The following is a 13,198-nucleotide window of genomic DNA, read 5'->3' on the forward strand; positions in this document are numbered from 1 at the left end:
GAGCTTCCTTCATGGAGGAGCTCGAGCCGTCTGGGATTCAGTTCTAGAGATTCTAGGGAGGTGACTGAGTGGAGGTGGTGGTGCCCGAACCAAGGCCATCTTGAGTCCGAGGAGGCCAGTCGTCCATGCTCCATGCCCTACTCAAATCGATTGTCCTTGAGGGAGGCAAGTGGCCAACTCTAGGAGAAAATGCGCCTGCCCAGCGTTGTGCTTGCTAATGCCTTTTTTCTTCTGCACTCAAGCTAACCAGTATCCATTCATCAACGTTTTTAACAAAGAACCTCCAACCTCTGGGATCGAAAAAGAAATACATTTGACACTTACGGAAGAATCGTTGCTTGGAAAAAAGGGAAAACGCGTTCAATTTTTTACATAATGGAGCAGGCATTGCATAACAAACTTGACTAGGCAGGGGAGCTTAAAATAACCCAATAATTGTATTACTTAAAGACATAGCAGGTGGCTTTTTATTTTTGACCGACAAAAAAAAAGGTTCCAAGCATGCCAATTGACAGATTTTATATCGCTGTCCAATACGACTTTCCTCCAAAGGTAGAGTTGTCTTATCTTGAATTCTGTGCATTCAGAATGTAAAAGAGGACCAGAGATCTGGCTCCAACTTCGCAGGCCATCTAGGACAGCCTCCTCTTTTTGGAAAGGAGAAAAAAGAAGCGTAGGGAACATCAAGTTACTCCCTCCAGGTTATACAGATGGTACGTACTCTGGTCTTTTCACTCCAAACTGGTACCCATTCTACCTTATCACACTGTCAACATAGCATCAATATAGAGGAACAACCAAATTGCATGTCATTCTGTTGTTTCTCAAAGTGCTGGCTTTGGAGACGGCTTTTCTCCAGGAATAAATGATGTCAAGAAGGTGATTTAAGGTGGACCGATGGATGGCCATGAACGCATTACTCCCTGAGGTCTTTATGATACTCATACCCATTTTACAGATGAGAAAAGAGAGGCTTTTTAGTGGTTAAATGACTCACTCAGTCACCCACCTAAGTGCCCAGGCTGGATAAAAGCTGAGGTTTCTGTGGCTTTACGGAGGAGAAGGCAGAGGGCTAACGACAGCGCCATGCTGCCTCTTAATACCCGCTGGGAGGCTATTTAAAAATCTAGCAGCTACAGCTCTTGGTGCTGATGGCTGGAGAGATGAAGGGGAATTGGCCATTTTTACTGGCCTGCCAAAGTTGTACCTTTGAATTCACACTTCGATATTCTAAAGCTCAAGATGAAAGCTATGACAGCCAGATCTCATTTGATGCTAAAGACATCCCATAAAAAGTGCTTTCAGCAGGAGCTTTCAAAGGCATGATTATCGAGTGGAAGCAAAAACTCTCTAATGGGGAAGGCATCTTAAAGCTTTAATTCAACGCGAGGCATCTTCAAAGCTGCTGGTCAGCAGGGCTTTTCAGAACAAAACTTCCACGTGGCTCGGGGGAGAACCTGCATCCATACACATCTGAGAGGTCTCTAAGGTAAGAGGTGGATTGAGATCTCTGCAGTGCTGTCACCCCCCTAGAGAGCAATTTTCCAAGGCAAATACAAAAATAAGGAAAGTGACTTTCCTTTTGAACCCTTTTTTCCTCAATAAAGTCTCAAATGATTTATTCTTAGTGTGATGTCTTTAGTTGAAAAAAAGTGGATGCCATATTTATAGGAAGGGCATTGATCAGCTGGGGAGGGATTGGAGAAGGGCTACTGGAAAGAAGAAAGCCCTGGAGTTCATGCAATGTGAGGGCTACTGGAAGGAAATGGAGATGTTTAGCCTGGAGATGAGATGCCATTGGGTGGACTGGCCATAAGGGGCTCGCTGGGTTCAAGTATTTGAAAGACTGTCCCATAGAAGAGAAATAGATTGATTTTACTTGGAAACAAAGGGCAGAAGCAGAGAGAAGGGGATGGGAATTTCAGAGATCCAATTTCGATCTGCTGTCTGGACAAATTCTCTAACTTTTAGAGTGCCCCAAAGTGGAATAAGAGTGAGGTTCTTCCTTCTTAGAGGTCTTTGGGCTGAGCCTGGATGACTGCTGGCCAGGCATGTTCTGGTGGGGATTCCAATGGGGTATAGGTTGGATGAGCTAGCTGCTAAAGACCTTTCCAACGCTCAGGTTCTAGGAGGTGTGAAGTGCATCAAGTGTTCTCTTTAGAAGGGTTCAGGGAGTTTTATAGAAGGTGAAGGATCCTCTTCCACTTGGACCTTCATTTGAAACTAACATCATTTCAAAAAAAGAAATTAAAAATTTTAAACCTTTTTTTCAAATTTCTACCAGAACTGGAGTTTTGTGTTCTGTCATTGGCACCATAATTTAGGAAAGCTGTCAGCTTAGTGAGTGTCCAGAGAAGGACAATCAACAGAGTGAAGGCTCTCAAGTTCATTCTCTACGAGGATCTCTTGAAATCCCTGGGGTGCTTAGGCTAACGAAGAGACAACTGGTGAGACGGGAGAGGTGTTCAGAGAGGCAGAGCTAGGTAGGAGGATTCCATGGGAACTGCAAGGCTGTACAATGTCATGGATAGTTTTCAGTGGAGTAGAAGGGGAGGATGGGGAGTAGATCCTTGAGTAGGATGGGGAGGGGGAGATAGCATTCTCCAAGCACTTGAATGACTGTCACATGGGAGAGGCAGAGAGGACAGGACCACAGATAATGGATGAAAATTAGAGGCAAATTTAACCTTGGTGTGGGGTTGGGAGGGGATGAGGACGTCTGTCCAAAAATGGAACAGGTTCCTTTGAGAGGTGGTGGCTTCACCCTCCCTGAGGATCTTCACTCATAAGATGGATGACCAGCTGTTTGCCATCCTGTACAAGGGATTAAGTTTCAGGCCTTGATTGGGTGAGATTGTGCTGAGATCATTCTAAGTCTAAAAATATGTGCTGCCAAGATTCTAGTAGAAGACAAGTTCTCTGTCTGAGGGAAAAGCCTACTGGATTTCTTTTGCCTTTGTTTCCCTAGGGCTTACCATGCTAAATGGTTCAAAGTAGGAGCTTAGTAAATGCTTGTTGAATGTACTTGTCATGTCCAACTCCATGACCTCATTGGGGTTTTCTTGGCAAAGATACTATAGCAGTTTGCCATTTCCTTCCCCAGATCATTTTATATATGAAGAAATGGGGCCAACTGGGTTAAGTGGCTTGCTCAGAGTTCCTAGGCTAAGAAGCGTCTGATCTGGATTTGAACTCAGGTCTTCCTAACTTCAGGCCTGATACTCTATCAGTCACTGTTCCTGTAGCCCAGATTCCTACTGAAAGTACAGGTTAATTCTGTCATGTTAACCCCCAGCTCATCCTCCCTCCCTCTCTCTCTCTCTCCCTCTCTCTCCCTCTCTCTCTCTCTCTCTCCCTCTCTCCCTCTCTCTCTCTCCCTCTCTCTCCCTCTCCCTCTCTCTCTCTCCCTCTCTCTCCCTCCCTCCCCCCCCCTCTCTCTCTTTCTCTCCAATAAAAGTTCATTAATTGATTTCTTACTATGAATAAGAGGCAACATTAGAAGGCAAGAATTAAAAAGTAGGTCATCCTTGATGAGTTAAGTTATATCTATGGAGGTACTCATGATGGGCTTCATGGACCTAATGTGGTGAATAAATAAGCACCATTGGACTTTGCCATGATTTCTCTGTTTGTATTCTACTTAGCAGACCCTTGGCCCCATCTCCCTAACCTGTAAGTCCCATGGAGTATAGAAGAAGGGACATTGGATTTCGAGTCAGAAGACCAAAGTTCTAATCTCCACATTCTGACTGAGCTCCTCTCCTCTGAATTAAGCCTGGGAGACTTTGGACAAATCCTTTTACGTTTCTGGGCCTTGGATTCCTCACCTTTCAGAAGCAGTCTGTACTATGTCATGCCTATGGTTTTTCTGGATCTAAATCTCATGGTCCCCAACCATGTGTCCCTCAAGCAACTAGCAGAAGGAAACCCACTCTAGAGAATTTGAAGGACTGACCTGAGATGTTCCTTCATTCAAGAAATGGCATCATGTTCAAAGACTTCTGAGGAAAGTGACTTGAGGATCTTTTTCCAAGAGCTGCTTTCAAGCTAAGAATGTTGTACCTCTGACATCAAATACATCTCACCCCCTTGCTTTTTCTCTTCATTTCAAGGTTGTCATCTGTCCTCTAAAAGGCACAGAGTTCAGAATTGGCTTCTATTCAACCTAAAACAGCCCTGGCTGGCTTCTGTGGAATTCCCCTTCCTCTGCCTCTCTGGCATGATTCCCAATTGATGCTGTCCATCTTGTTTGAAGGTGGTTATTTGTGTGTTGTCTCCCCCTTTAGACTGCATGCCTATTGAGGGCAGGGATTGATTTTGGCTTTTTTCAGTATATTTTTGCCTTTTTGTATTCTCACTGCTTGGCACAGTGCCTGACATACAGGAGGTGCTATGAACTTGACTGTTTTATCCATTCCACGCCAGCCATGTTCTCTCCTTTAAGTCTCCCCTGTTGCCTCGTTCTCCTGTGGCACGTGGAACCCATGGTTTATTAATGGCATTAATCTTCCATCTCTTTGCCCTAATAGAAATTAGAGAACCTTTCCCAGGGAGCCCTCCTACCTCTCTCTGACCCCTGCCAATTATACCTCTTATTATATCCTATTTGGGATGATGATTTGTGTATGTGTCTTACTTTCTCCAACCAGACTGGAAGCACATTGAGGGCAGTGATCCTACTTTATTCATCCTTCAATGCCCTGAATGCTTAGCAAGAATTCATTCATTCATTTATTCATTCAATAAGAATGTTCACTATGAGCTAGGCTTGTGTCCACTGTGATCAGCACCAGAGGAGGAATAAAGTATAGTTAAGACAAGGTCTTTGCCCTCATGGCATTTGTATACACTTAATAAATATTCTGAATGAGTCTGGCATTTAGAACATTGGCTAGAGCTGAAAGGGGCCTTAAGGCTCCTCTAATTTAATGCTTTCCACATGATGTCAACTATGGAACAATTTTAGACTTGAAATATATTGATATAAATTCTTGGGATCATGATGGGTAAGAAATAATGGAGGTAGAACCAAAGAGGGAAAATAGGGTATAATTAATAAGGAGAGAGAAAGTGAGGGGAAGGCAAAGGTGGGAAGGGTCCTTGGAGAAAGTGAGAGATGGGCTAGTCATGGTTGAGGGGAGGGATCAGAGAGACTTCCCCTCTGGAACAGGAAGTTTCTTTTCTGAGATCACTCCATTATTCTCCATCCAGGCAGTCATGGGCTTTCATCTTCCTCCTGTCCTTAGAATCTGTTCCACTAACTTAGGACCCTTTACTCCACCTTAGGCATGATGGAATCAATGCCTGATAAGAACAACCAGAATTTTCTTCTGAAACCCTCTCTTTTGGGGGTTTCTATTTTACATATTTTTCTTTTATTATCTCTATTTAAATATTTTATATCATGAAGGTTTTTCCTTGGGACAAGATTTGGGAATTATAGTCTAGTCTCGATTTTCATTTGATGGTTAAGGAAAATGAAGCCCAAAGAGGTTCAGAGACTTCCTGGAGGTCATTCAGCTCAGCCATGACCAAGGTACGATGAGAACTCTGCAGCCAGGATGCTCTCCATTTAACAAAGGTCTAAATGCACACCAATGACTTCTCTGACTCCCGGTTTCTTTCCTACACACACAGACACTTTGGGCCATTTCCTGAAGGCCTCACTGGTCCCCCCTAATCTGAACTCACCTCCTTCCTCTCATCTCCCATAATGACTTTTGTTGATGCCATATTTCTGCTAATTAATCATCCAGACATCTCCAATAATTGCCTTAAACTGTGATTGAAATTGTGTTTTTATAATCAGGGATGCAGCTGAAACACTACCGGGGTACCAGTCTAAGCCTAGGGACTGACACTCCCTCAGACACAGCTGGATGATGTCACTGAACTAGTCCATCTCTCAGTTTCTCCATCTGTAAAATGATGGGACTGAACTTCCTCGTACTTCTCAAATCTACAGCCACCTCTTGCTGCTGGAAGGATTTCTTGACCCCCAACCTGCTCATGCACTTGCTTCCTCCCTAACTAGGTGGCATCAACTGCCTCCTATTCTGTATGTTCTTAGACATGGGACACCCTTTTGGACAACAAATCTGAGGATGCCAGTCAGTTCTAGAATCTTATTACATGCACCTAGGCAGCCAGGAGGCTAGAGCTCTGGGGAATGTCAGACCCAAGTCAAATCCTCTCCTAATCCAGTTTCAGAGACTGGCTACATTATGACTTTGGGCAAGTCATTCAACTTTAGTCTGCTCAGTTTCCTCAACTGTAAAATGAGGGTGATAATAGCACCTACCTCACAGGGTTGCTGGGAAAATCAAATCAGGTAATATTTGTGAAATGCTTAGCACTGAGTCTAGCACATTCTAGGCACTGCTTTAAATGCTAGCGATGATGCCGACATATTCCTGGAAGGCATCTCAGTCCCTTGAGAGCAGGGCTGGTTTCATTTTATTTTTGGCGTCTGTATTCCCACAGACTAGTACAGTGCCAATTGGATTTGTTAAATCAGGTTTCCCTTTCCTCAGAGCAGCCTCTTAAAGGCTCGTTGATTGACCAGTCAATGGTAGATGGACAACAAGAAGGCTTTCATGAGATGGGCCAAATGGGAAGTCACAATCTCAACAGTTGGAAGGAACCTTCGCATAGAAAAGATCCCAGAACTATTTGGATATATGAGCAGCAATAATTACCTTTTCTTTCCTATCAGAGAGAGGGTCCATGTCACCAAGAACAGGACGATCAAACTCCAGTGGAAATGGAGACCACTAAACAAGGTTCCCGGGGGGGGTCATAAATTGGCTGAGAAAACCACATATGGACATTATCTATGCTTTATTGCATTTTCATTTATTTTATTAAAACATTTCCCAATTACAGTTTAGTGTGGTTGCCCCTGTTCTCAGGAACGTTCCAGGCTCTGATGGACCTCTTTGACAGGATGGAGAGAGAAATAGCTTTGGGCTAAGAAACTCTGCTCTCAAGTTCCTCCTCTGTGGCCCTAAGAAGGTCGCCCACATTTCTCAGTGTATGGTTTACTCGGCTTAGGAAAACCTGAATTTAAATCCAGAGTCAGACACTTATTTGTTGTGTAATCTTGGGCAAGTTCCTTAACTAACCTCTGCCTGCCTCAGTTTCCTCATTTGTAAAATGGGGATAATAATAGTTTCTATCCCCAAGGTTATTGTGAGGATGTAGTGAGATAATATTTATATAGTACTTTGTAAACCTAAAAGTAATCTCTTAAGTCCTTGCTTACAAATAAAAATTAAAACTAAGAATGTAAATCATAAGGACAGGTATGAATCCATACAGGTAGAGGACATGCCTCAGTGGGAGTGTTGTACGTGGATGAAATGAAAATTTAGTAAAAACAAATCCAGACAACTTAAAAAATACATATTTGCATCTCATTTGTTTAACTGGACTGCCAGCCTTTTGGTTAGTGGCCATGTCTAACAGGAGGAGTTAAGGTAGGTGCAGAGACCCTAAGGATCATGGAGGGAGGTGCAGAGGTGGAAGAGGGAGCACTGAACTTGGAATCAGGAGACCTGAGCTTGAGTCTCAGTCCCAACACTTCCCTCCTGGGTGACCTTGAGCAAGTCACTTCCACCAACCTTCATTTCCCCATTTGTAAAATGGAAATGAGAATGTTCGTCCCCTGGTCTGCATAGGGTTGTGAGGAAAATCCTCATTTACGTTTAAAACGCCACAAGATGTAATCAATACTTCCTGTTCTCCTCCAGCTCTGACCCCAGCCAAGTGGTCAATAATATTTCCCATCTGATTTCTCCCTTCCTGCCCTTCATGCATGAATGAGATCTGATACTAAGCTGAGAAAACGTTGATTTAAAGCACTCCAAGAGTGAATTTTCTGTCTGTCTGAATGAATGGAAATATGACTAGAAAGAGAAAGAGAACGATCAATACTCACTTAGAAATGGGATTGACACTGGCTTCGATGATTGTTAAACACTTACAGCACTTAATATTTTCTGGAAATTCTTGGACACCTAAGAAGGGAAAGACACAAAACCAGACATGAGCACATTCTTAGCAAGAAGAAGAAAACCCTCTTATTTTGTAGCTCTTCTTCAATTGAAAGCAATAATGGCAAAATCCATGCGCTATACAGACAGACACACATACATATATAATGCCTCTAACCCAAATTCCTATAGGTACATACATAATTATTGTTAATTAAATGATTCTCCCAGTAAAATGATATTTAATTGCTACCAACACATTTTTCACAAATTTGCTTTTATTTACAGTATAGTATGTACACACACATATATGTATGGGGGCAAATAGATGTACAGACATATACAGCTCTGGATATCATCCCTCTCTCTCTCTCTATATATATATATATTTATATTTATATATACATATCTATATCTATATCTATCTATCTATCTATCTATCTATCTGATAGATAGATAGATAGATAGATAGATAGATAGATAGATAGATAGATAGATAGGAGGGCAGGGATGGTTTCACTTTGCCTTTAACATTTCTCAAGTCCATTATAGATGTCCATTTAGATTTCTTCAATCACCAAAGAAACAGCCTTAGAGACGGGAGGATGGGCGATCAAGGTCCATTTCTGGGACGCAGAAAGACGCCGCGGCCATCCTGGATGAGTCACTTCTCTTCTCAGTGTCTGGGTCATTCTCTAAGGTGCTGAAGTTGGCTGGGAGCAGGAGAGAGGATTCCCTAAACCTCCAGCACTGTTGCAAGCCTGATGCCTCTTCTTGATGTTTTTCCAATAAAAACATATTCAATATCTCAGCTGAATTCATAAGTGATGAACCTTCGCTTTAGCGAAGGTCCTGTACACTTGGAACAACTTGGACCTTTCATGAACCGTAGGAATGGGAAATAATTAGACTCAAGTTGCACCCGGCATCTTTATGTACGAGCAAACCTTATTAACATAAGCCATTTGGTGGGTCTTCCATGGTGGTCCTTGCTGGTGTCAAACAGCTGTAAAGAATGGGGCTTAGCGTGCCTGAGGATTCACAGGTATGTTCATTGACACCCAAGATTCCACAGCCTTCAAATGGGAGAATTAGAACCATTGTGGCAAGCCAGACACCCTTCATCTAGGTGTCTTTAAGCCAAGACTTCACAGAATGCTTTTAACACAGGTTCAGGTGTAGTTTTCTTCAGTGGGCTTGAGATAACTTAAAGGAAAAGGACTTCGATGAACTGGAGAGCACAGACAGGATGGTGGAAGGGCCTTGATTTCATGACATTACAGGACACAGGGCCATTTAGACTGAGGAAGGGAAGACTCGACTCTGCAAGGATTTGATGATCTCTCATCATCTGCTGACCCCACTGCTAGCTGGCCACTGAGATCCTTTCCAATCCGGATTAAACTTCCCCAGCTTTCTATATCAGGATCATTTTTTCTAAGAGACATTTCCACCCAAGTGGCCCCATCAAATACAGAAGAGCACATAAAAAAGTGTTTATGGAGGCACCTGTTTAAAGACAGGAACATTCGGTTTGGTTAAATCCTGCTGCTTAAAAACAATGAATATTATAAAACCATCAAAAGAGAATCAAGAAACTTCCCTAACATTGATTTCAGTGATCTCTAAATAGAATTAGAATATTCTCCTAGAAATATTCCCTGTAGAAATGTTGCTCTGTACATACGTATTAAGTGAGAAATACCATCATTTTGCTCACTGAACTAAATGGGTCCAATAATCAAGGCTTTAGATAGAAAGGAATTGATAAAAAAAATCCATTAAGAATACATTCATGTTTTCACAGGCAGAAGATGGATTGACCATTTACTCATTCTAATTAGGAAAGGATTTACTTTCTTTTTTTTCTTTTCTAAATCTGAGGGAAAAATCTAAAAGACAGTAAACTCTCAATTATTCAGGGACCAATTAGGCAGTTTGTGGATTATCCATTCTCTTACTTGTTCTCCCTTCTCCTGGCCTTGATGTAACCATTTCACTCCTCATTAACTCTTCCGCCAGAGGGTGTGAAGAGGAAGGGAGAGAAGAGGAAACTCCAATCCATCAGGCTCAGTCCTTGTTTGTGGGCAGAGCCTTGGAACTAATAGTGTAAGTGAAGCCTTATTACTCCCTGTGAACTATATTTATTTGAGCTACTCTGACCCTTATTAAGACAAACCTTCAAGGGTGGACTGGAGCTCAGCAAACCCATCAATGACAGCTGCTTTCCACCTTAGTTAAAGATGAAAATAGAATTGATGTCAGCCTAGAAATGGAATGCCACAAGGGGTTTAATTAAAGTCATAGGATCAAGAATTACAATTGGAAGGAGCCCTAGAGATGATTTAGTACAACTCCTTATTTTATGTAGGTATATGCATATATGTGTATATGTAAATGTCCACATATGTATAATCCTCCCTAACTACCTACCTACCCATCTATCCATTTACCTGTGCATCTATTATCTATTTTCCTTCCTTCCTTCCTTCCTTCCTTCCTTCCTTCCTTCCTTCCTTCCTTCCTTCCTTCCTTCCTTCCTTCCTTCCTTCCTTCCTTCCTTCCTTCCTTCCTTCCTTCCTTCCTTCCTTCCTTCCTTCCTTCCTTCCTTCTTCCTTCCTTCCTTCCTTCTTCCTTTCTTCCTTTCTCTTTCTCTCTCTTTCTTTCTTTCTTTCTTTCTTTCTTTCTTTCTTTCTTTCTTTTCTTTCTTTCTTTCTTTCTTTCTTTCTTTCTTTCTTTCTTTCTTTCTTTCTTTCTTTCTTTCTTTCTTTCTTTCTTTCTTTCTTTCTTTCTTTCTTTCTTTTCTTTCTCTCTTTCTCTCTTTCTTTCTCTCTCTTTCTCTCTTTCTTTCTCTTCTTTCTCTTTCTTTCTTTCTTTCTTTCTTTCTTTCTTTCTTTCTTTCTTTCCTTTTCCTCTCCTCTTCTCTTCTCTTCTTATCTCTTTCTTTCTTTCTCTCTCTTTCTTTCTTTCTTTCTTTCTTTCTTTCTTTCTTTCTGTCTTTCTTTCTTTCTTTCTTTCTTTCTTTCTTTCTTTCTTTCTTTCTTTTCTTTCTTTCCTTCTTTCTTTCTTTCTTTCTTTCTTTCTTTCTCTTTCTTTCTCTCCCCTCCTCCCTTTTTTCTTTCATTCTTTCTTTCTTTCTTTCTTCTTCCTTTCTTCCTTTCATCCTTTCTTTCTTCCTTCCTTTCTTTCTTTCTTCTTTCCTTTCTTCCTTTTATCCTTTCTTTCTTCCTTTCTTTCTTCCTTTATCTTGCTCTTTCTCTCTTTTAATCTCCCCCTCCCTTCCCCTCCTCTCCTCCCTTTTTTCCTCTTCTGTTTCTATCTCTTCTCTTTCTTTCTTCCTGTCTCTCCAAACCTCTCTCTCTCCTCCTCCTCCTCCCCAACACAAAGAAGCAATAACAAGCTAACACACAGAAAGTAATGACATTTTTCCATGGTTCTACATATTGAGCTTTGGTGGAATAATGAAAGATACTAGAAATAAGAACAGTTAAATGGCCTATTGTACTAGACACTAATTCTGAAATATCAATTTATAAAAGATGATGCAGCCAATGGTTTTGCCCATTTAAACTTCTCTAATAATTCCCCTGTACTATATAATATTAGTGCTCTGACCAGAAATGCAGAAACCAAGTGGACATGCCCATCGAGTCAGTGTGTTCGGATAGTATTTGAACCCAAGTCCTACTGTCCCCAAGCCCAGAACACTATCTGCTTCCCACAAATGTGTGGTGTTAGAGGTAGAGTGGTGTAGTATCAGGAAAGTTTTCAAGAAAAATCAAATGTATATGACATAAAATGTGTGCTTAAATTCTTAAGTAATTTTTTCCTCTAATTTTTAATATTCTCTCAAATGTAAGCTCAGAATTTAAAGAGAGGCACAAAAGGGCAGTGTATAAAAACAATTACAATCAAACAAAAAAGGTATCTTGAGTCAAGAGAAACGTGAGTTAAAATTCTACATCAGATTTTAATTAGGTCCTGTGTAAGTTATTTAACTTTTTAAGCTCAATTTCCTGATCTGTAAAATGGGGGTTATAGAAATGCCATACTGCTGAATCGTTATGGAGTTCAATGCAAAAGTATACAGAAAACATTTCATGAATTTTAATTCACTCCATAAAATGAGCTATTTATTTCATTTTATTTCCAATAATAATTATCCATAAACTCTCCCTAAATGCACAATTGCTTAAAAAGTATAACTGGCAAATTACTGTTAAATAAGAGATAAATTGATCACTTACAATATGTCATTGCTGAAGGGGGAGACAGAAAGACAGGAGAGAAAGACAAAGAAAGTGGAAGAGGAGAGAAGAGAAGAGAAGAGAAGAGAGAGAAGAGAAGAGAAGAGAAGAGAAGAGAAGAGAAGAGAAGAGAAGAGAAGAGGAGAGGAGAGGAGAGGAGAGGAGAGGAGAGGAGGGAGAGGAGAGGAGAGGAGAGAAGAGAAGAGAAGAGAAGAGAAGTAGAAGAGAAGAGAAGAGAAGAGAAGAGAAGAGAAGAGAAGAGAAGAGAAGAGAAGAGAAGAGAGAGAAGAGAAGAGAGAGAGAAGAGAAGAGGACAGGAGAGGAGAGGAGGAGAGGGAGAGGAGAGGAGAGGAGAGGAGAGGAGAGGAGAGGAGGGGAGGGGAGGGAAGGGGAAGGAAGGGAAGGGAGAGGAGAGGAGAGGAGAGGAGAGGAGAGGAGAGGAGAGGAGAGGAGAGGAGAGGGAGGGGAGGGGAGGGAAGGGAAGGGAAGGGGAGAGGAGAGGGGAGGAGAGGAGAGGAGAGAGAGTAGGAGAGGAGAGGAGGAAGGTGAGGGGAGAGGAGAGGAGAGGGGAGGGAAGGGAAGGAGAGGGGAGAGGAGAGTAGGGGAGGGGAGGGGAGGGGAGGGGAAAGGACAAAGAGGGAGGAAGGAAGGATAGAGATATCGGAAATCCTAGAAACTGAAACCCAAACTAGGATACAGGTATGAAACTTATGATGATATTAGCATAGGGCACTTCCAGAGAAGGCAGCATTCTCCCCTAATACTGGCCATGAACTAACTTCTCTGAAACTTATAGCTATAAAGAAATGCCAGGATCACTGAGAATTTTGAAGATTTGCCTGAGGGCAACTAGGAAGGATTGTATATGTAAGAGGCAGAATTTGGACTTACTGGATTTGAAGCTGGTTTTCATCCAGTCTACCTCATTACCTCTAGCAAAACTAGGACATTTAAGAT

General features: G+C 41.7%; 1 protein-coding gene across 3 annotated transcripts in view; it reads right to left on the bottom strand.

Annotated features, from left to right (window-relative positions):
- Positions 1-13,198, bottom strand: part of LRRC7 (leucine rich repeat containing 7) — a 572,907-nt gene that overhangs the window by 291,988 nt on the left and 267,721 nt on the right. For all 3 annotated transcript variants that reach the window (XM_056814946.1, XM_056814945.1, XM_056814947.1), the window contains exon 5: positions 7,940-8,018. In XM_056814946.1, the coding sequence (XP_056670924.1) occupies positions 7,940-8,018 (79 nt within the window). The remainder of the gene's footprint in view (positions 1-7,939; positions 8,019-13,198) is intronic.

The sequence above is a fragment of the Monodelphis domestica genome, chromosome 2 (genome assembly GCF_027887165.1).
Source record: "Monodelphis domestica isolate mMonDom1 chromosome 2, mMonDom1.pri, whole genome shotgun sequence".
Taxonomy (NCBI): Eukaryota; Metazoa; Chordata; class Mammalia; order Didelphimorphia; family Didelphidae; genus Monodelphis; species Monodelphis domestica.